We start from the raw sequence: 16,412 nt of genomic DNA, 5'->3' as shown, positions 1-16,412 counted from the left end.
CCTCCCAAAGTGCTGGAATTACAGGCTTGAGTCACTGCCCAGTCTAATTTTTGTATTTTCAGTAGAGATGCGGTTTCACCATGTTGGCTAGGCTGGTCTCAGACTCCTAACCTCAGGTGATCCACCGGCTTCAGCCTCCCTGAGTGCTGGGATTACAGGCATGAGCCACCACACCCGGCCTCCTTTTGTTATGTTTTTTTTTTTTGAGACAGGGTCTTGCTGTCACCCAGGCTATAGTGCAGTGGTGCATTCATAGCTCACTGCAGCCTCAAATTCCTGGGCTCAAGCAATCCTCCTGCCTCAGCCTCCCAAGTAGTTAGGACTACAGGTGCACACCACCACACCTGGCTTATATATGTCTTTTTCTTTTGAGGCAGGGTCTCACTCTGTCATACAGGCTGGAGTACAGTGGTGCCATCACAGCTAACTTCAGCCTCAATCTCAAGTGATCCTCTCACCTCAGCCTATGGAGTGGCTGGGACCACAGGCGCACGCTACCATGCCAGGCTAATTTTTTTTTTTTTTTGGTAGAGACAGGGTCTCACACTCCTGACCTCAAGCAATCCCACATCCCACCTCAGCCTCCCAAAGTGGTGGGATTACAAGCATGAGACAGTGCCCAGCCTGATTATTTGTGTTGAGCGAGGTACACATTACCAGTAGAAATACTACATACATGTGTACATAATGTGTCAATTCTCAGGGAGATCAAGACGTTGCATTTCTTTGATCCACATAACATTTATAGTAGTAGAAATAAAAGCAAGTTCTTACAAACAGTGCATGAGAAGACTGGGTATGAAGAAACAATTCAGATTTTGGAAATAGCCAATATTCAAGAGACCCTTCACCACTTCAGATACCATTGCAACTCTATTCTCTTCTCCGGTCATAAGGCCAGGTTTTTTGTTTTGTTTTTTTGAGACAGTGTCTCTGTCACCCAGGCTGGAGTGTAATAGTGAAATCTTGGCTCACTGCAACCTCTGCCTCCCAGGCTCAAGGGATTCTCCTGCCTTAGCCTCCTGAGTAGCTGGGATTACAGGTGCGTGCCACCACACCTGGCTAAGTTTCGAATTTTTAGTAGAGACGGGGGTTTCACCATCTTGGTGAGGCTGGTCTTGAACTCCTGACCTTGTAATCCACGCCTCGGCCTCCCAAGTGCTGGAATTACAGGCATGAGCCACCGTGCGCGGCTCATAAGACCACTTTGTAAGGGCTTTGTCTTCTCCCTTTCCCCACCTCTAGTATTAGAATACAAAATGAGTGAAAGCCCTGGGAACAGATAAAGGAGCTATAGGGTGACCTACTGCACTCTGAACAGCATGCAGGAGCTGTACTTCAGCAATTACAGAATTGCTGAAACAGACATTTGAGTAGATAAACAATTGAATTATCACCAATTTCTTACAGTTAAACCTATTAGAAGGAGCCATCTCTGCTACAGCAGGTCAGGTAATCTGTCTTGACACTAAAGACTACAGCTGAACATCAAACCAGCCTTTAATGTAGGCATCATCACTGCAGTCAGGAATGGGAAAGTAAAATGTTCTGCCAAACTCACAGGCTCTTAGATTGTTGAAGTCCCTGACTGAGAAAGGGTCAAAGGTGATGGGGGTGTGGGGGTGGGGAGTCCATAAGGGACTGATTATAAAGTGCAAGATTGTGAATATTGATTATTTTTAGAAAGTGGTCCATCGCTTTCACTGGTTCCTTGGAGTCTGTCCCAAAGAGGGTTAACCATTACATGGAAAATTTACTAGCTTAAATGGCTTCAAGTCATATCATACCAGTCACCCCTTTGCCATTTGCCATCCCCTCAATCCTGTGCATTTATTTAGCATCCTTGGTCTACCATCCACCTCCTTGGTATACCTTCTCCACTCAGCTCACACAGATCATTTCACTCAACTTCTTACGCTCTTTTTTTTTTCTTTTTGAGCTGGAGTCTCGCTTTGTTGCCCAGGCTGAAGTGCAGTGGCACGATCTCGGCTCACTGCATCCTCCACCTCCCGGGTTCAAGCGATTCTCCTGCCTCAGCCTCCAGAGTAGCTGGGACTACAAGTGCACGCTACCAAACCTGGCTAATTTTTTGTATTTTTAGTAGAGACGGGATTTTACTGTGTTGCCCAGGCTGGTGTCGAACTCCTGAGCTCAGGTGAGCTGCACGCCTCGGCCTCCCAAAGTGCTGGGATTACAGGCATGAGCCACCGCACCCATCCCTACGCTCTTATTTTTTAACATCTTAATGTTCCATTTAGCAACTTCATCTTTTTGTTCTTTTTTGCAGTCTTGCTCTGTCACCCAGACTATAGTGCAGTGGCATAATCTCAGCTCACTGTAACCTCCGTCTCCCAGGTTCAAGCGAAATTCTCCTGTCTCAGTCTCTCGAGTAGTAGCTGGGGTTACAAGCATGTACCACCACACCCGGCTAATTGTTGTATTTTTAGTAGAGACAGGGTTTTGCTATGTTGGCCAGGCTGGTCTCAAACTCTAGAGCTCAAGTGATCCCGTCCATCTCAGCCTCCCAAAGTGCTGGGATTACAGGTATGAGCCACCGTGCCTGGCCTTCATCTCTTTTATGACATTTTCCCCTACCTTCTGGATTATTTTGAAGCAAATTCTAGAATTCATAATTTGACTCAAAGTATATACTTTTTTTTTTTTGACACGGAGTCTCACTCTGTTGCCCAGGCTGGAATGCAGTGGCACAATCTCTGTTCACTGCAAGCTCCGCCTCCCAGGTTCACGCCATTCTCCTGCCTCAGCCTCCTGAATAGCTGGGACTACAGGTGCCCGCCACCATGCCTGGCCTTTTTTTTGTTTTTGTATTTTTTATTAGAGACGGAGTTTCACCGTTAGCCAGAATGGTCTCGATCTCCTGACCTCATGATCCGCCTGCCTCGGCCTCCCAAAGTGCTGGGATTACAGGCGTGAGCCACTGCACCTGGCTGACTCAAAGTATATACTTCTAAAAGGATTATACTACAAAATATATCATTGTCACACCTTTCAACATCTTTATAGCAAACAAGAATATGCTTTTCCCAATAGTCTCACAATTTTAAAGTTGATCTGAGTCAGGAACCAAGGGTCATACCCACATTGTTTGACATGTCCAAGTTCCTTTCAATTTAGGCTTCCCTGCCTTTTTTCCCCTTTGCAATTTATTTTAGAAACTGGACCACTGGTCCCGTAGCGTCTCCTGCATTCTAGATTTTACTAATTGCTTCCCTGTGATGTAATTTAATGTATTCGTTCGTCCCATTTAATCCAATTCAAGTTCAGTTTTTTTGACATAGGATCTCACTCTGTTCCCCAAACTGGAGTGTGGTGGTGCTATCATAGCTCACTGTAACCTCAAACTCCTGAGCTCAAGCAAACCTGCCTCACCCTCCCAAGCAGCCAGGACTACAGGTGCTCACCACCACACACAGCTAATTTAAAATGACTTTTGTAGAAATGGCACCCTTGCTATGTATATTGTTCGGGCTGGTCTCAAACTCCTTGAGCCAAGTGATCTTCCCACCTTGGCCTCCCAAAGCACTGGGATTACAAGTATGAGCCTTTCACCCAGGCTGTTTCATTTTTCTACAACAGGTGATGTGTACTTCCATCAGAATTTAAAATATTAACATATGAATTCCAAACATAATTTCGGTTGGCTCTTTTGTCATGTTACTAGCCATTGATGATCATTACCGAAATCTCTAATTTCATTAAAGGTCTATTATTTTACTTCTGTCTTTTCATTTTTAGTTGGAATACCTCTATAGTAAGAAAATTACCCTTTTAACAAGTACCAAATTACACTGCAATGTAACTATAAATATAAGGGAAGACCAGTTAAATGCTCAGCTCTTTTCCTTAATTTACTAGTTTTCACAATTAGTTCCATAATCAAAAGTGGAGAAATTAGGTTTCTTGGGTGTCATTGTGAACTCATGGATTTCAACTTATTTTTATGTTTCACTTCATTGCAACTTTTCTTAGTGATACTCAAATTGTTCTAACCTTGGCCTGAGAGCCTGTTCCTGTTGGCTCTTAAATCCTTTTGACAGGCTGGGCGCGGTGGCTCAACCCTGTAATCCCAGCACTTTGGGAGGCCGAGACAGGCGGATCACGAGGTCAGGAGATCAAGACCATCCTGGCTAACACAGTGAAACCCCGTCTCTACTAAAAGATACAAAAAATTAGCCGGGCGAGGTGGCGGGCTCCTGTAATCCCAGCTACTCGGGAGGTTGAGGCAGGAGAATGGCGTGAACCCGGGAGACGGAGCTTGCAGTGAGCTGAGATCCGGCCACCGCATTCCAGCCTGGGCGACAGAGCGAGACTCCGTGTCAAAAAAAAAAAAAAATCCTTTTGACAAAACCCCAGTAGTCTGTTACTTTCTTTGCTTACTGATATAACAAGATGTTCCAGGCTCACCTTGTTCATTTCTGCTTCAGTCCAAGAAACAACTACTTACTTTATCTGTTATCTTACTTATTTAACATCCCTGTCTCCCCTGCACCCCCACAAAAGACCATAAATATAAGAACTGAATTACATCTAAAAATTTTCAGCACTTGTCTCAGTGCTGGACCAAAAAAGTGGCATGCAATAAATATTTATGGAATTCAACTAAAAAATTAGCCTCTGTCTAGCTATTCTACAGGTGTCTCTGTTGAGTCAAACAAGGCACCACTGGCAACTGGCAACATTAAGCACTTGCCTCTTCAGGTGGGTCAAGGGCAGGGTTCAGGCTCTCCCTATAAATACTCTTATATGCTAGAGGTAGACCCCAGCTAATGAGCTCTCCCTAGAACAGGTATTCTGACACGCACACACACACACACACACACACCATTTTTTATACTGAGAGAATGAGAAAAACTAAGTTTTAGTTCTCCATGGGCCTTATTTTCTTAAGGAGGAAATCATTACAGAGTAAAGCATTAATGGCCAGTATCTGCTTAATTTAACAAGACTACAAATTCATGTAAAGATGTCTGATCCTCTAGAGAGGAAACTGTCATTCCTTAGCTGCAGTCCCCCCTCCAACTGAAGAATTACATTTCACCACTAGGTGTCCACAGGGGAACAAAGGATACCTTACACTTCCCCATTCCAAGTCCCTTTCACACACACTGCACTCCATAAACAACTTGTCCTAGGTCAATTTATAAAAACCTTAAATCTTGTTTTATGTTGTACCACTACAGCTTAGGTCTTCATTTATTCTAACTTATAAGATATCCTGGCCGGGCGCAGTGGCTCACACCTGTAATCCTAGCACTTTGGGAGGCCGAGGCAGGTGGATCACGAGGTCAGGAGTTCAAGACCAGCATGGCCAACATGGTAAAACCCCGTCTCTACTAAAAATACAAAAATTAGCCAGGCGTAGGGGTGTGTACCTGTAGTCCCAGCAACTCAGGAGGCTGAGGTGGGAGAATCACTCCCTTGAACCCGGGAGGCGGAGGTTGCAGTAAACTGAGATCGCGCCACTGACTCCAGCCTGGATGACAGAACGAGACTACGTCTCAAAAAAAAAAAGAGAGAAAACTTTCCTCTAACAACCATACTGACTTCCAGAAGAGTCAAAGATAGCCCGTTAGCAAATGTCACCACAACCATCCCTTCCTTCATCTTGGCTACTTTTTTTTTTTTTCTGAACTCCAGTGATCCTCCTGAGTAGCTAGGGACTACAGGTGTGCACCACCATGCCCAGCTAAATTTTTTTTTTATTTGTAGTATAGACGAGGTCTCACTAGGTTGCTCAGTCTGTACTCTAACTCCTGAGTTCAAGCAGTCCTCCTGCTTCAGCCTCCCAAGGTCCTAGGATTACAGGCATCAGTCACTGTGTGTGGTTTATCTTCGTTATTCTTAAACTTATCTTCACATTAGTAACCAATAACCTCATTCTGTAGCTATTTTGAGGGGAAAGGGTCTTGCTCTCTCACCCAGGCTGGAATGCAGTGATCACAGCTCACTGCAGCCTCAAACTCCTGGGCTCCAGTGATCTTCCTGCCTCAGCCTCCTCAGTAGCTGGGACTAGTGGCACATGCTGCTGTGCCTGGCTGATTTTTTTTTTTTCTTGTTTTTGTAGAGACCAGGTCTCTCTAAGCACAAAGACTTATTTCTGCTTTCAACATCAAAACAACAGGCCTGTAATCCCAAGCACTTTGGGAGGCTGAGGCAGGTGGGTCACGTGGGGTCAGGAGTTCGAGATCAGCCTGGGCAACATGGTGAAACCCCATCCCTACTAAAAATACAAAAATTAGCCAGACATCATGGTCCACGCCTGTGGTCCCAGCTACTAGGGAGGCTGAGGTGGAAGGATCGCTTAAGCCCTAGGGTCGAGGTTGCAGTGAGTCATTATTGTACCACTGTACTCCAGCCTGGGCAACAGTGAGACCCTGCCTCAAAAAACAAAACGAAACAAAAACTTACTCACCTACTCCCACCTAATTGGCTAGGAACATCACCTATATCCCAATATCTAACTTTGTTATTGTTTGAGCTGAGGAGAAGTTCTGAGATCATACAGAACAATTTCTTTATTTTTCAGACAATCTGTGTGCTCAGAGAGGTTATATATTCTGTTCTCACCATTTAGCAGTTTGAAAAATCTGTATCACTTTTATATCACAGAACATTCCTCCTCAACAATGAATCGTCATGGTCCCATTTAAAAAGCCTTGATGCAGGCACTACCATCCGTGCTCCATACCTCCCAAATCTCTTCAGGTAGATAACTATCCCAGCTTTTGCCTCTAATGCACTGATTTCTAATTCTACATGCAGAGATGGTGAATTTGCAGCAACTAGGCCAAGAGCTTTTGGGGCTACCTGGGCCTGCAATTGTCTAAGAAATAAGAAATTCAGAGACTGACAAACAGCAATCCTACTTGGGATGTCATCATGCTTACTTCAGCCTGAATCACACAGAAGAAAGCCTTCAAGCATGGACCTGAAGCAATGCTGTAAACATAAACATCAAAATGAAGAGGAGGCCAGGTGTGGTGGCTCACGCCTGTAATCCCAACACTTTGGGAAGCGGAGGCAGGCGGATCATCTGAGGTCAGGAGTTCAAGACCAGCCTGGCCTACATGGTGAAACCCTGTCTCTGCTATAAAAAAAAAAAAAATTGGCCGGGCGCGGTGGTTCACACCTGTAATCCCAGCACTCTGGGAGGCCAAGGCAGGCGGATCACAAGGTCAGGAGATCGAGACCATCCTGGCTAACACGGTGAAACCCCTTCTCTACTAAAAATACAAAAAATTAGCTGGGTGTGGTGGCGGGCACCTGTAGTCCCAGCTACTCAGGAGGCTGCCGCAGGAGAATCACTTGAACCCGGGAGGTAGAGGTTGCAGTGAGCCGAGATCGTGCCACTGCACTCCAGCCTGGGCGACAGAGCGAGACTCCATCTTAAAAACAAAACACAACAAAGAACAGGAAGGGTAGAGTAGGACAATCTAATACAGAAATAGGGCAAGAGGAATGAAGGAAAACCTTGGACACAGTTGATTCCTAGTCAGTAAGTAGTGTTTATGACTAAGGCAGCCCCTCCGTTCACTACTAAACACAGTGGATGACACACACACAGCAGGAATACAATATTATATAACAAGTGAACATATGCCAAAAACTACAAAATGGAACCCAAAGAAGAGGTTCCAACCTGAGATTCATTTCCTGGGGGAGAGAAGTATGACCATATCCCCACCCTATGAAAATACAGGTAATGGGGTCATTGTATAATACACCGGACACCAAACATGGAGTCGGGAAGCCATAAACTAGCTGTGGGACTCTAAAGTCCCTTTCACTTTTCTTTGCCTCAGTTTCCCCATGTATGAAATGGAGGTCATATTCCCATCTTCAAAGTGTGGACAAACTTTATAACACACGAAAAAAGTATTCAAAGACCATACAAATGAAAGCACATGATTGACATCACTACTTACATGTCTCATAAGCAATCTCAAACTTAACAGGCCCAAGATGAAATTCTCAATCATCCCCCAGCACCTGCTCCTCACCTTTCCCACCTCAGTAAATGTCATCACTTCAGTACTCTGGGAACCGTTCTTGGTTTTCCTCATCCAAGCCATCACTCAGTCCTATTCACCCACCCCTTTTTTTTCCCCCTTGAGACAAGGTCTTGCTCTGTCACCCAGGCTGGAGTGCAGTGGTGTGATCTCAGCTCACTGCAGCCTCGAATTCCTGAGTTCAAGGGGTCCTCCCACCTCAGCCTCCCAAGTAGCTGGGACTAGAGGCGCGGGTCACCACATCCAGCTAATTTTTTGTACTTTTTGTAGAGACGGAATCTTGCCATGTTGCCCACGCTGCTCGCAAACTCCTGGGCTCAAGCGATCCTCCCTTCGGCCTCCCAAAGTGCTGAGATTACAGCCGTTGGCCACTGTATCAGGCCCTTCACTCACTTCTGTCTGCACTGTCAGCACCCTAGTGTAAGAAAAAATCATCTCTCACATGATAATGAAGCAGCCAAAATAGTCTCTGGGCTTCCTCCTGTGCTCTCTCCAGTCCAAACCAGGGCTCTAAACGCTTTAAAGTACCCACTGTTCTTGAAAGAAACCAAACTTCTGAATCTGGCTTAAAAGGCCCTACATGATCTCTTCCCCTGCTGCTCCTTCAAACCTCTCTCCCCCTCCCTGACTGCGCCAGCACGCTGGCGTTTCTGTATTTCTCAACTGTGTTCTGCTTCCTCCTGACAAACTCTTACTCACCTTTTGGGTCTCATTTCAGAGTTGCGTCCCCGCCATACACTCTCAGAGCACCCTGAAGTACTGAAGCATGTGTGTAGTTATTTTATTATAAGAAGTATAAAATCACAAACGGTTAGAAACCCAATCGACTATAAGCTCCATGAGGGGTAAGTACTGTCATCTGTTTGGTTCACCTCTGTATCCCCAGGAAAACAGGGTCCAGCACACGGTCTGGGCTCAATATTTGAACCCAGACGAGGTGAGGGGAGACAAAGTAGCCACCTAAAAATCCTAACTCAAAAAGATAAAGTTCTAACCGTATGTGGAGGCCCATTTTATTTCAACTCTCTCCACCTCCGTTCTCAACGGCTCAGGCCAAACCATACATGGGGTCAGATACCTCAGGTCTCCCAGCTCAGGCAGCCCCCGCTGTCTTCCACCCCATAAAGTTCTAAGTCCAAAGTGAGCCCGTCCTAGCTCCGGGGCGAGAGAAAAGAGGCCTCTTCCGCCCCTGCAGGTGACGGTCCCAGACCGCCCGGAGGCAGGCTCCTCATCCAGACCTACTGGCCAGGACTCCTCCACACTATTCCGCGCAGCCGTGACGCACGCAGACCGCAGCACTTCGTCAGCCAAGAAGCCGCTGGGCGCGAGGCGCTTCTTCGCGGCTTCTCAAGCACTGTTCAAACCGCGCGTCGGGCCCAAGTGCCTAGCTTCACGTCACAAAGCCTCAGATGTCCATCCCATTAACGGAAAAGGGACTGAAAAGACGACGACCCCGGTCGTCTCTCTTTAAGAACCACCCCCATTCGAGCCTGACGGGGGCTCTCAATAAACTCGCGAGAGCCACCGGCTTCCGTCCGCTTCCTCCTCTCGGCTTGCCGGGCCGGAAGAAAGGTGGCACCTCCCACCCCCACCAGCCTCTACCTCACAAGACAGCGCGGACCCAGCTGCGGCCAATCGGCGGGTTCATTGTAGGCTGCGGGGCAGAGAGCCAATGAGAAGTCGCGGCGGACGCAGAGCTTCTCCTCACTCGCACCGGCCCCCTCCCTTCCGCCCGCCGCCTTCCACTCCGCCCCTGGCGGAGGAAGTGATGTCACAGGCCCCATGTGAGCGGATTGCAACACATGCAGCTGCCTGGAGAGAGGGAGCCGGTGTCCTACGTCAGAGCCGCCGCCGCCGCGGAGCCGCCGCCGGGGAGGAGCAGCCGCTGCCGCCCAGGACTGGGCCCTTAGGTAAGGCACGGGGAGGGAAAGGCCAGCGACCTCTGTGGCGAGCTGCGCCGGGCGGGAGGAGAGGGCCTCTCGGGGGTGGCGAGGAAGGGGGCCGCTCTGCCCCAGCGGCGGCGCTAACTCTGTGGTCTTGGTGTCTCCGGGCCCCGCCGGGCCGCTCTAGGGAGGAGGAGGCGAGAAGATGGCGGACGACCCCAGTGCTGCCGACAGGAACGTGGAGATCTGGAAGATCAAGAAGCTCATTAAGAGCTTGGAGGCGGCCCGCGGGTGAGCGCCGCGTCCGGCAACCCCGTGCCCTCTTGGTTCCCGGACCCCTCAGGATGGACGCCCCCGCGCCGCATGGCCAGATGAGGAGAACCAGGCACTAGCCAACTCCCGCCTTCTGGATCTCTGGGTAGTAGCCCCTGACCCAGGGGCGAGGGTCGGTGCGGTTGGCCCGAGAAGGGGTCCTTTCCCCGCATGGGGGTAAGGGGCCCGCGCTCCCCGGGTTTAGATCACTCGGCCCCCCTCGTGTTAGGCCACCGCTACTTTTTATCTCTCCTGGGCCCTTAAGTCCAGCTCCTCCCTCTTCGGGCTCCAGGTGCTGCCAACCGACTCGGGTACTGTTGTGGCAAAGTGCTCGGCCGTCCTTTCCCAACGCCCTTCCCTGATTTCCTCTTCTCCCTTCGTTCCTCAGCCAGGCTTCATTAAAATGGCCTCTTCCTCCTGGGCTTCTGAAACCCGGGTGGGTGAAGTTTGGATGGGACGGGAAGCAGAGGTGGTCAGGGACAGCTTCTTTCTGGTTCGTGATTGCTCTGGGTTTTCCACCTGTCCCAAGATGACTTCTCCCAAGTCCTCTAATTACGCCGGAGCTTCCTGGTTTTAGCTGTTCCAGGACCCACCTATAGACTGAAAATGCCAACGTATGCGCGATGTAAGGAGTGTTGGGTAGGTTTTGGTTAATGAATCTGCATGTGTATGTCCAGGAGAAATACGGATCAGGAGGTCGTTTGATAGAAGTGGTAACTACAGAGTCCCTGCTGGCATCTGTCTGAAACTGCTGGGGATATCGCTGTAGAGAGTGAGATTCAGAATTGAATTAAATGGGCTTTGAGTCTTGTACATTTTGATAAGAAACTGTAGGCGTGTCCATTGTGGGAAGAGTAGGTTAGATTAAAATACACTGTGTGTGCGTGTTTTGTTTTTAATGTTCGTTTGAGGAAGGTGTGCCAGAGGTATTTCCGTTTCCTTTATTACTTTATTTTGTTCCTTTTTCCAGTCATAGAAACTTTTTATTTACAGAAAATGCCCCCCCCAAAGAAAAAAGTGTTTGGAACATTATTACATATTTGTGTGTCTGAGCATTCTTAGAATAGTAGAATGGCCTGCCTCAGGCCATGTGAAAAGTTGATTTCAGCACAAGAATTTGACATTCTGGTTTCCAGCCCAGGATTGTCGTTTATGGGTAGATTTGCAGTTTTAGAATGACGGCCCTTTCAAGCCCTTCATTTAATTACTGTTTTATGAAACAGGGTGTGCTTAATTGTACTGAAGGCCCAGTTCACAAGTTGGTTTTGCTAGTGTTTTGTTCTTAATAAATTAGGGACAGTTCTGTTTGGAATGAGGCTTCTGAAAGTTTGGCCCCGTTCAGTGACTTTGGCTTGTGCTCACTCCTTTGGTTTACTGGAGAAACGTTAGTCTAATATGAATCGCAGACAGCAGCTTATTTTTTAGTCCTTAGGTTTTTCTTTAAATTTCATAGAATATTCAGACCTTCTTAATAATCTTACAGAAACTTGTGCCATGTGGTAGAGTGAACATTTATTCCCAAAATGTGAGAATACTGTACAGAAAGGATAATATAGGTCACGACCCATTATGTTGCACTACCAAGAATGAGCCAGGTTCTTTTGTTTGAGTAGGATCTTCTGTTTTGTTACTTGAAGCTTTCAATCCATTATTGCATTTTATAGATTGCTGTTGTTGCAGTATTGTATATAGGTGGATGTGATCTGTGGATTTGTTCTTACTACTTTCATTAGCAGGCAGGTTCACACATTTTAATTTGCATACATTATATTCTCTGAAACAGTCCAGAAAATTAAATCATGACTATAATTTGCCTGTTTAAATGAAGTAACATTGAAGATGACATTGCTTAATGAGTAAAACCATTCCTTTCTACTGCTTGATGAAGGAAACTCATTCTTAAATTTTGTTCTACCCATGTTACCTAGCGACTAGAAACTTTTAAGCCCCTCTTTAAGACTTTTGAAGGCTTTACCTCTTTGTTTAGCAAAGTTCAGTAGAGTTTAAAGCATGCTAAAAATGAAGTTATAAGGCACAACTTGTTTTCCAAGTTGTTGAGTTTTGATATTTTAGACATGAGTAAGCTGTCTAAAATAGCTGGAGCATCTTCCTCTAAACATTGTGGTTAATAATCATGTCCTACTTTGCTTTTAATCAGGATTTGGTTGCATCTTGATCCCATGGAAATTCAAAATTTTGGCCATCTCTGAGTATTGATAAGGGAGTCAGAAGATTCCCCAGTACATACTAGTTTTTGGAGGTGGGGAATATTTTCATTGCCAACTTGTGTTAAAGTCAGACTCTAGATTTTCATAGATAGGGTACAGTGAAAAATGTTCTTCCTACTTTACCTAGTGATAAAATATTTTTAGGAGAGTTGTAATGGGCTTTAAAGACAAAGTGGATGGCAAAATGAATCTGTATTTGCTGATGTTTTGGGGGTACTCTGGTTTTCAGGAGGAAAACAGGTTGTTTTCAGGCATGGTTGTTAGCAAAAGATAGTGAGACTTAGTGGTGGAGTAACAGTATTGTTTTGGAAATGAAAAAGCCCTTTCCTCCCCTTAGCAGTGTAGAATTCTAGGCATGGGAATCAAGGATTGGTTTTTAACAGTAGTTATTAAAAGATGCTAGAATAAGAGTGATTTTGAAATTAAGATAATCTTACGTGGTTATCTCTTGACGTATGACCCAAATTTAATGTAGCTTGAAAAAGAAACCACCTGCAAAATGGGCTCACTAACTACATCTGAATAAAGGGAAGTATGTTGGCAAAATAATTTATTAAGCACATACCATATTATAGACTGTGCTACAGTACATTATTAAGTCATTTAATCCTCACAAGTATTGCCACCATTTGGTAGACAAGGCACCTGAGGCTAAGAGATAATTTGTCTAAGATGTCACAGCAAAAATGTAGCAGAGTTCAGAACTTAAACCAATGTGCTATACGAGGCATATTTTATTTTCAGAAAATACAAAACTAGATTTCCTTAAAATGTCTGAGCAATAACAAATTCTATTTTATGTTACACGTGTGTGGAAGAGCATTTATAGAGGCCAAATTACTAAAATGGGGAACTTGATAGCGTTCTGTTTTGTAACCAGCATCATACTTAATCTTCTGAGTTGAAAGGAGTGTCATGCATAAACTTGATTTTTAATTTGGGTAGAACATTGTTATTTGGTTTCAGATAAGCCTGGTCAAATGTTCGTTTGTGTGTGCTAGTAAAATAACCAGTTAATTATTTTGGTAGACATAGGCCCCACTTAAAGTTGATGGTAGTTCTTCCCTGTTCATGATTGCTCCTGGTATATTCTCCACAGTTGGCTAATGAAAGACAAATGTATACATAAACCAATACTGTGGTTGAGGGTATCTTGAATAAGGAACTAAAACAGGTGAATGTATGTTGGAAAAAGCGAGAGAATTATTGGTTGTTGTTTCTCTTGGTGTTTTCTGTGCAGGCGAGTGGTGGCCTCAGAAATAGTTTTGGACACTATCGTTTTAAGGTAATGTTAATAAAATCATAACTAGAGCCTGTCCTAGCCAGGGACAGTGGTGAATGTGACAAAGGAATGGACAATGTTAGTTTGGGTTAGGTTGTGTCGGTGGGTGTTAAAATGTCTTTTCACTTATCTTCACTAGGAAACCTCATGTGTTTCATATCTAATGAACACTTGGTCAGATAACCCTCATAGCCATAACCCTTGTTTGAAGGTCAGTGCAGCTTGCAAACTTCTACTGTAGTGTTTGGGCATTTTAAAAACTGGTTACTTAAAAATAACTTATTGATATCTTAACTCTAAATGAAATAAAATTAGTTGTTCCTGCCCCCAAATATAACCATTTTTAAAGAATCCCCACTGAATTCCTCACATTATACAGAATTAAAAGTTAATGTTTTGGCGAGATAATTGAATAGGTTAATGTTTTAAATCTTAGAGATAATATGAATAGCTTGCTTAATTTATATACTTTGAATAAATTAAGGTATGTTGGATGTGTTTGAGTACCTTCCCTAAGTAAAAATTGTTGGTTAATAGAATATTCACCTAAATGGTGATGGTAATAATGTTCTCAAAGCACTGAATTTCACATTTTTTTTCCCCCCTCACTATCCTCGAAGGGCTGGTTGTAGCTAAAGTGATACTTTGTGGTCTTTGATACAAATACCTGAACCATTTGAAGTTCAGGCTCATAAAGAAGACTTTTTGGTCCTCTATTCTGGCTCTTTCCATGCCTCCCTCCCCCCAAACTGATGGTCAGACAAGTTAAAAGACCACATGAGGACTGGGCACGTTGGCTCATATCTGTAATCCCAAGACTTTGGAAGGCCAAGGTAGGCAAATTGCTTGAGGTCAGGAGTTCAAGACCAGCCTGGCCAACATGGTGAAACCCTGTCTCTACTAAAAAATACAAAAATTAGCTGAGTGTGTGGTGGCTTGCACCTGTAATCCCAGCTACTTGGGAGGCTGAGGCAGGAGAAATGCTTGAACCTTGGAGGCGTAGGTTGCAGTGAGCCGAGATTAAGATTGCACCACTGCACGCCAGCCTGGGCAATGGAGTGAAACTCTGTCTCAAAAATAATAGAGGCTGGGTGCGGTGGCTCCTACCTGTAATCCCAGCACTTTGGGAGGCTGAGGTGGGCAGGTCACAAGGTCAGGAGATCGAGACCATCCTCTAACAGTGAAACCCTGTCTCTACTAAAAATACAAAAATATTATCCAGGCATGGTGGCAGACACCTGTAGTCCCAGCTACTCGGGAGGCTGAGGCAGGAGAATGGTGTGAACTTGGGAGACAGAGCTTGCAGTGAGCTGAGATTGCGCCACTGCACTCCAGCCTGGGCGACAGAGCAAGACTCCATCTCAGAAAAAAATAATAATAATAAAGACCACATGAGAAAAAAAGTCAAGAACTAGACTATTTTAGGTTTTGTGAGAAAAGATGAATATAGAACAGACAACTACAGACCTCTCACTCTTTCCAAATTTTGGTTTCCACATGTGTGACTATGGACATTACTCTTGTATTAGGTGGTGACAGTTGAGATAATACGGGTTAAAATACCTAACACCACATTTGCCACATAGAAAGTACTCTGTAAATGTTAGCTCTTTCCTTTTCTATATGCAAAGGTTGATTCTGCAGAGATATCCTAATGGAGAATTGTATTATTAAAGGATCAGGATACAGATGCCACAGGTCTGAACTATGAGAAAGGGAAGAAATAAGTGAGAGAGAAAAGAGGTGGTAAAGGGAAGAGGGCAGAGTATATATGTTAGAAAGGATGTGGTGATGGTCCTTAGTTTCCTCCAAGTATGTAGGCTGCCTGCTTCAACTCAGAACTAGTCCTGACAGCCGTTGTATCTGGCATGGTGTTCTATGCACTGTGAACCTAATAAACAATTACTCCCTTTGAATTTCAAGTCGTGACAGACTTCCTATTATAATAGCAGATATACTTACCGTTCCTGGGAAGGAAGGCTTACTTTGGACATACTGCAAGGTAAGCGAGAGTACGTACTTAGAATACCATTTAAGGCAGAGTGCTGTGTAGGTTATAGGTCTCTCCTATCTTCCACACCAGTTGTATCCTTTCTTCAGAGGGCTTGTTTTCTTTGAACTTGAGATTGAGGATCAGCCCAGTACAGCACCACCCCCTGTCCTGGGATGGTACTTCGTTGTTAAAAAAGTTAGTGTCATCTTTGCAGCAGGGCTAAATGGTCTTAGATCTTATTTGAAGAGTAGGAAGGAGAAATTTGCCTTCCCACTGCTGGATCTGTTCAAGTAAGAGGCTGGACAGTAGAAATTACTTCTCAGTCCAGCCTATTCTCTAGGGATCTCAGAATAGAACCTTCTCCTAGGATACATTCTGTAGGTGTCTTTCAATTCTTCAGCAGCCTGCTATCTTAGTGAGGGGGAGAAGGAATTAGGAAGGTTCAGGTTTTTTTTCTCCAGCAGGTTAGAAATTGAGAGTCTGAGGTTTCTCACTGAGTATAGTCCTCAGAGAGTATGATGAAGCTCCCTCTGATATGGTTTTATCTTATGCCATTTGACACACATCCTTGCCCACTGTCTTCACTCTTCTCACAATCCTTTCAGGTTCAGAGGACTTGACATTTTCAGGTGCGTGACAACTGGCTCTTGTCATACAGATAACTCTGCATGTTGAGTTTGTACT

General features: G+C 45.1%; 2 protein-coding genes across 2 annotated transcripts in view; both read left to right on the top strand.

Moving 5' to 3' along the window:
* The window catches only part of HSPA9 (heat shock 70kDa protein 9 (mortalin)), a 34,170-nt gene extending 24,230 nt beyond the window's left edge, over window positions 1–9,940 (top strand). Inside the window, exons 17-18 of the mRNA XM_011935365.1 lie at window positions 9,226–9,486; window positions 9,839–9,940. Coding sequence (XP_011790755.1) covers window positions 9,226–9,486; window positions 9,839–9,940 — 363 coding nt within the window. The remainder of the gene's footprint in view (window positions 1–9,225; window positions 9,487–9,838) is intronic.
* The window catches only part of ETF1 (eukaryotic translation termination factor 1), a 38,231-nt gene continuing 31,559 nt past the window's right edge, over window positions 9,741–16,412 (top strand). Inside the window, exons 1-3 of the mRNA XM_011935364.1 lie at window positions 9,741–9,940; window positions 10,101–10,204; window positions 10,518–10,536. Of these exons, the coding sequence (XP_011790754.1) occupies window positions 10,119–10,204; window positions 10,518–10,536 (105 nt within the window). The 5' untranslated portion in view covers window positions 9,741–9,940; window positions 10,101–10,118. The remainder of the gene's footprint in view (window positions 9,941–10,100; window positions 10,205–10,517; window positions 10,537–16,412) is intronic.

Source organism: Colobus angolensis, unplaced genomic scaffold (assembly GCF_000951035.1).
Source record: "Colobus angolensis palliatus isolate OR3802 unplaced genomic scaffold, Cang.pa_1.0 Scaffold142, whole genome shotgun sequence".
In the NCBI taxonomy this organism is placed as follows: domain Eukaryota; kingdom Metazoa; phylum Chordata; class Mammalia; order Primates; family Cercopithecidae; genus Colobus; species Colobus angolensis.
Note: the sequence above shows the minus strand (reverse complement) of the source record. Positions and strands in the feature narration are given on the sequence as shown.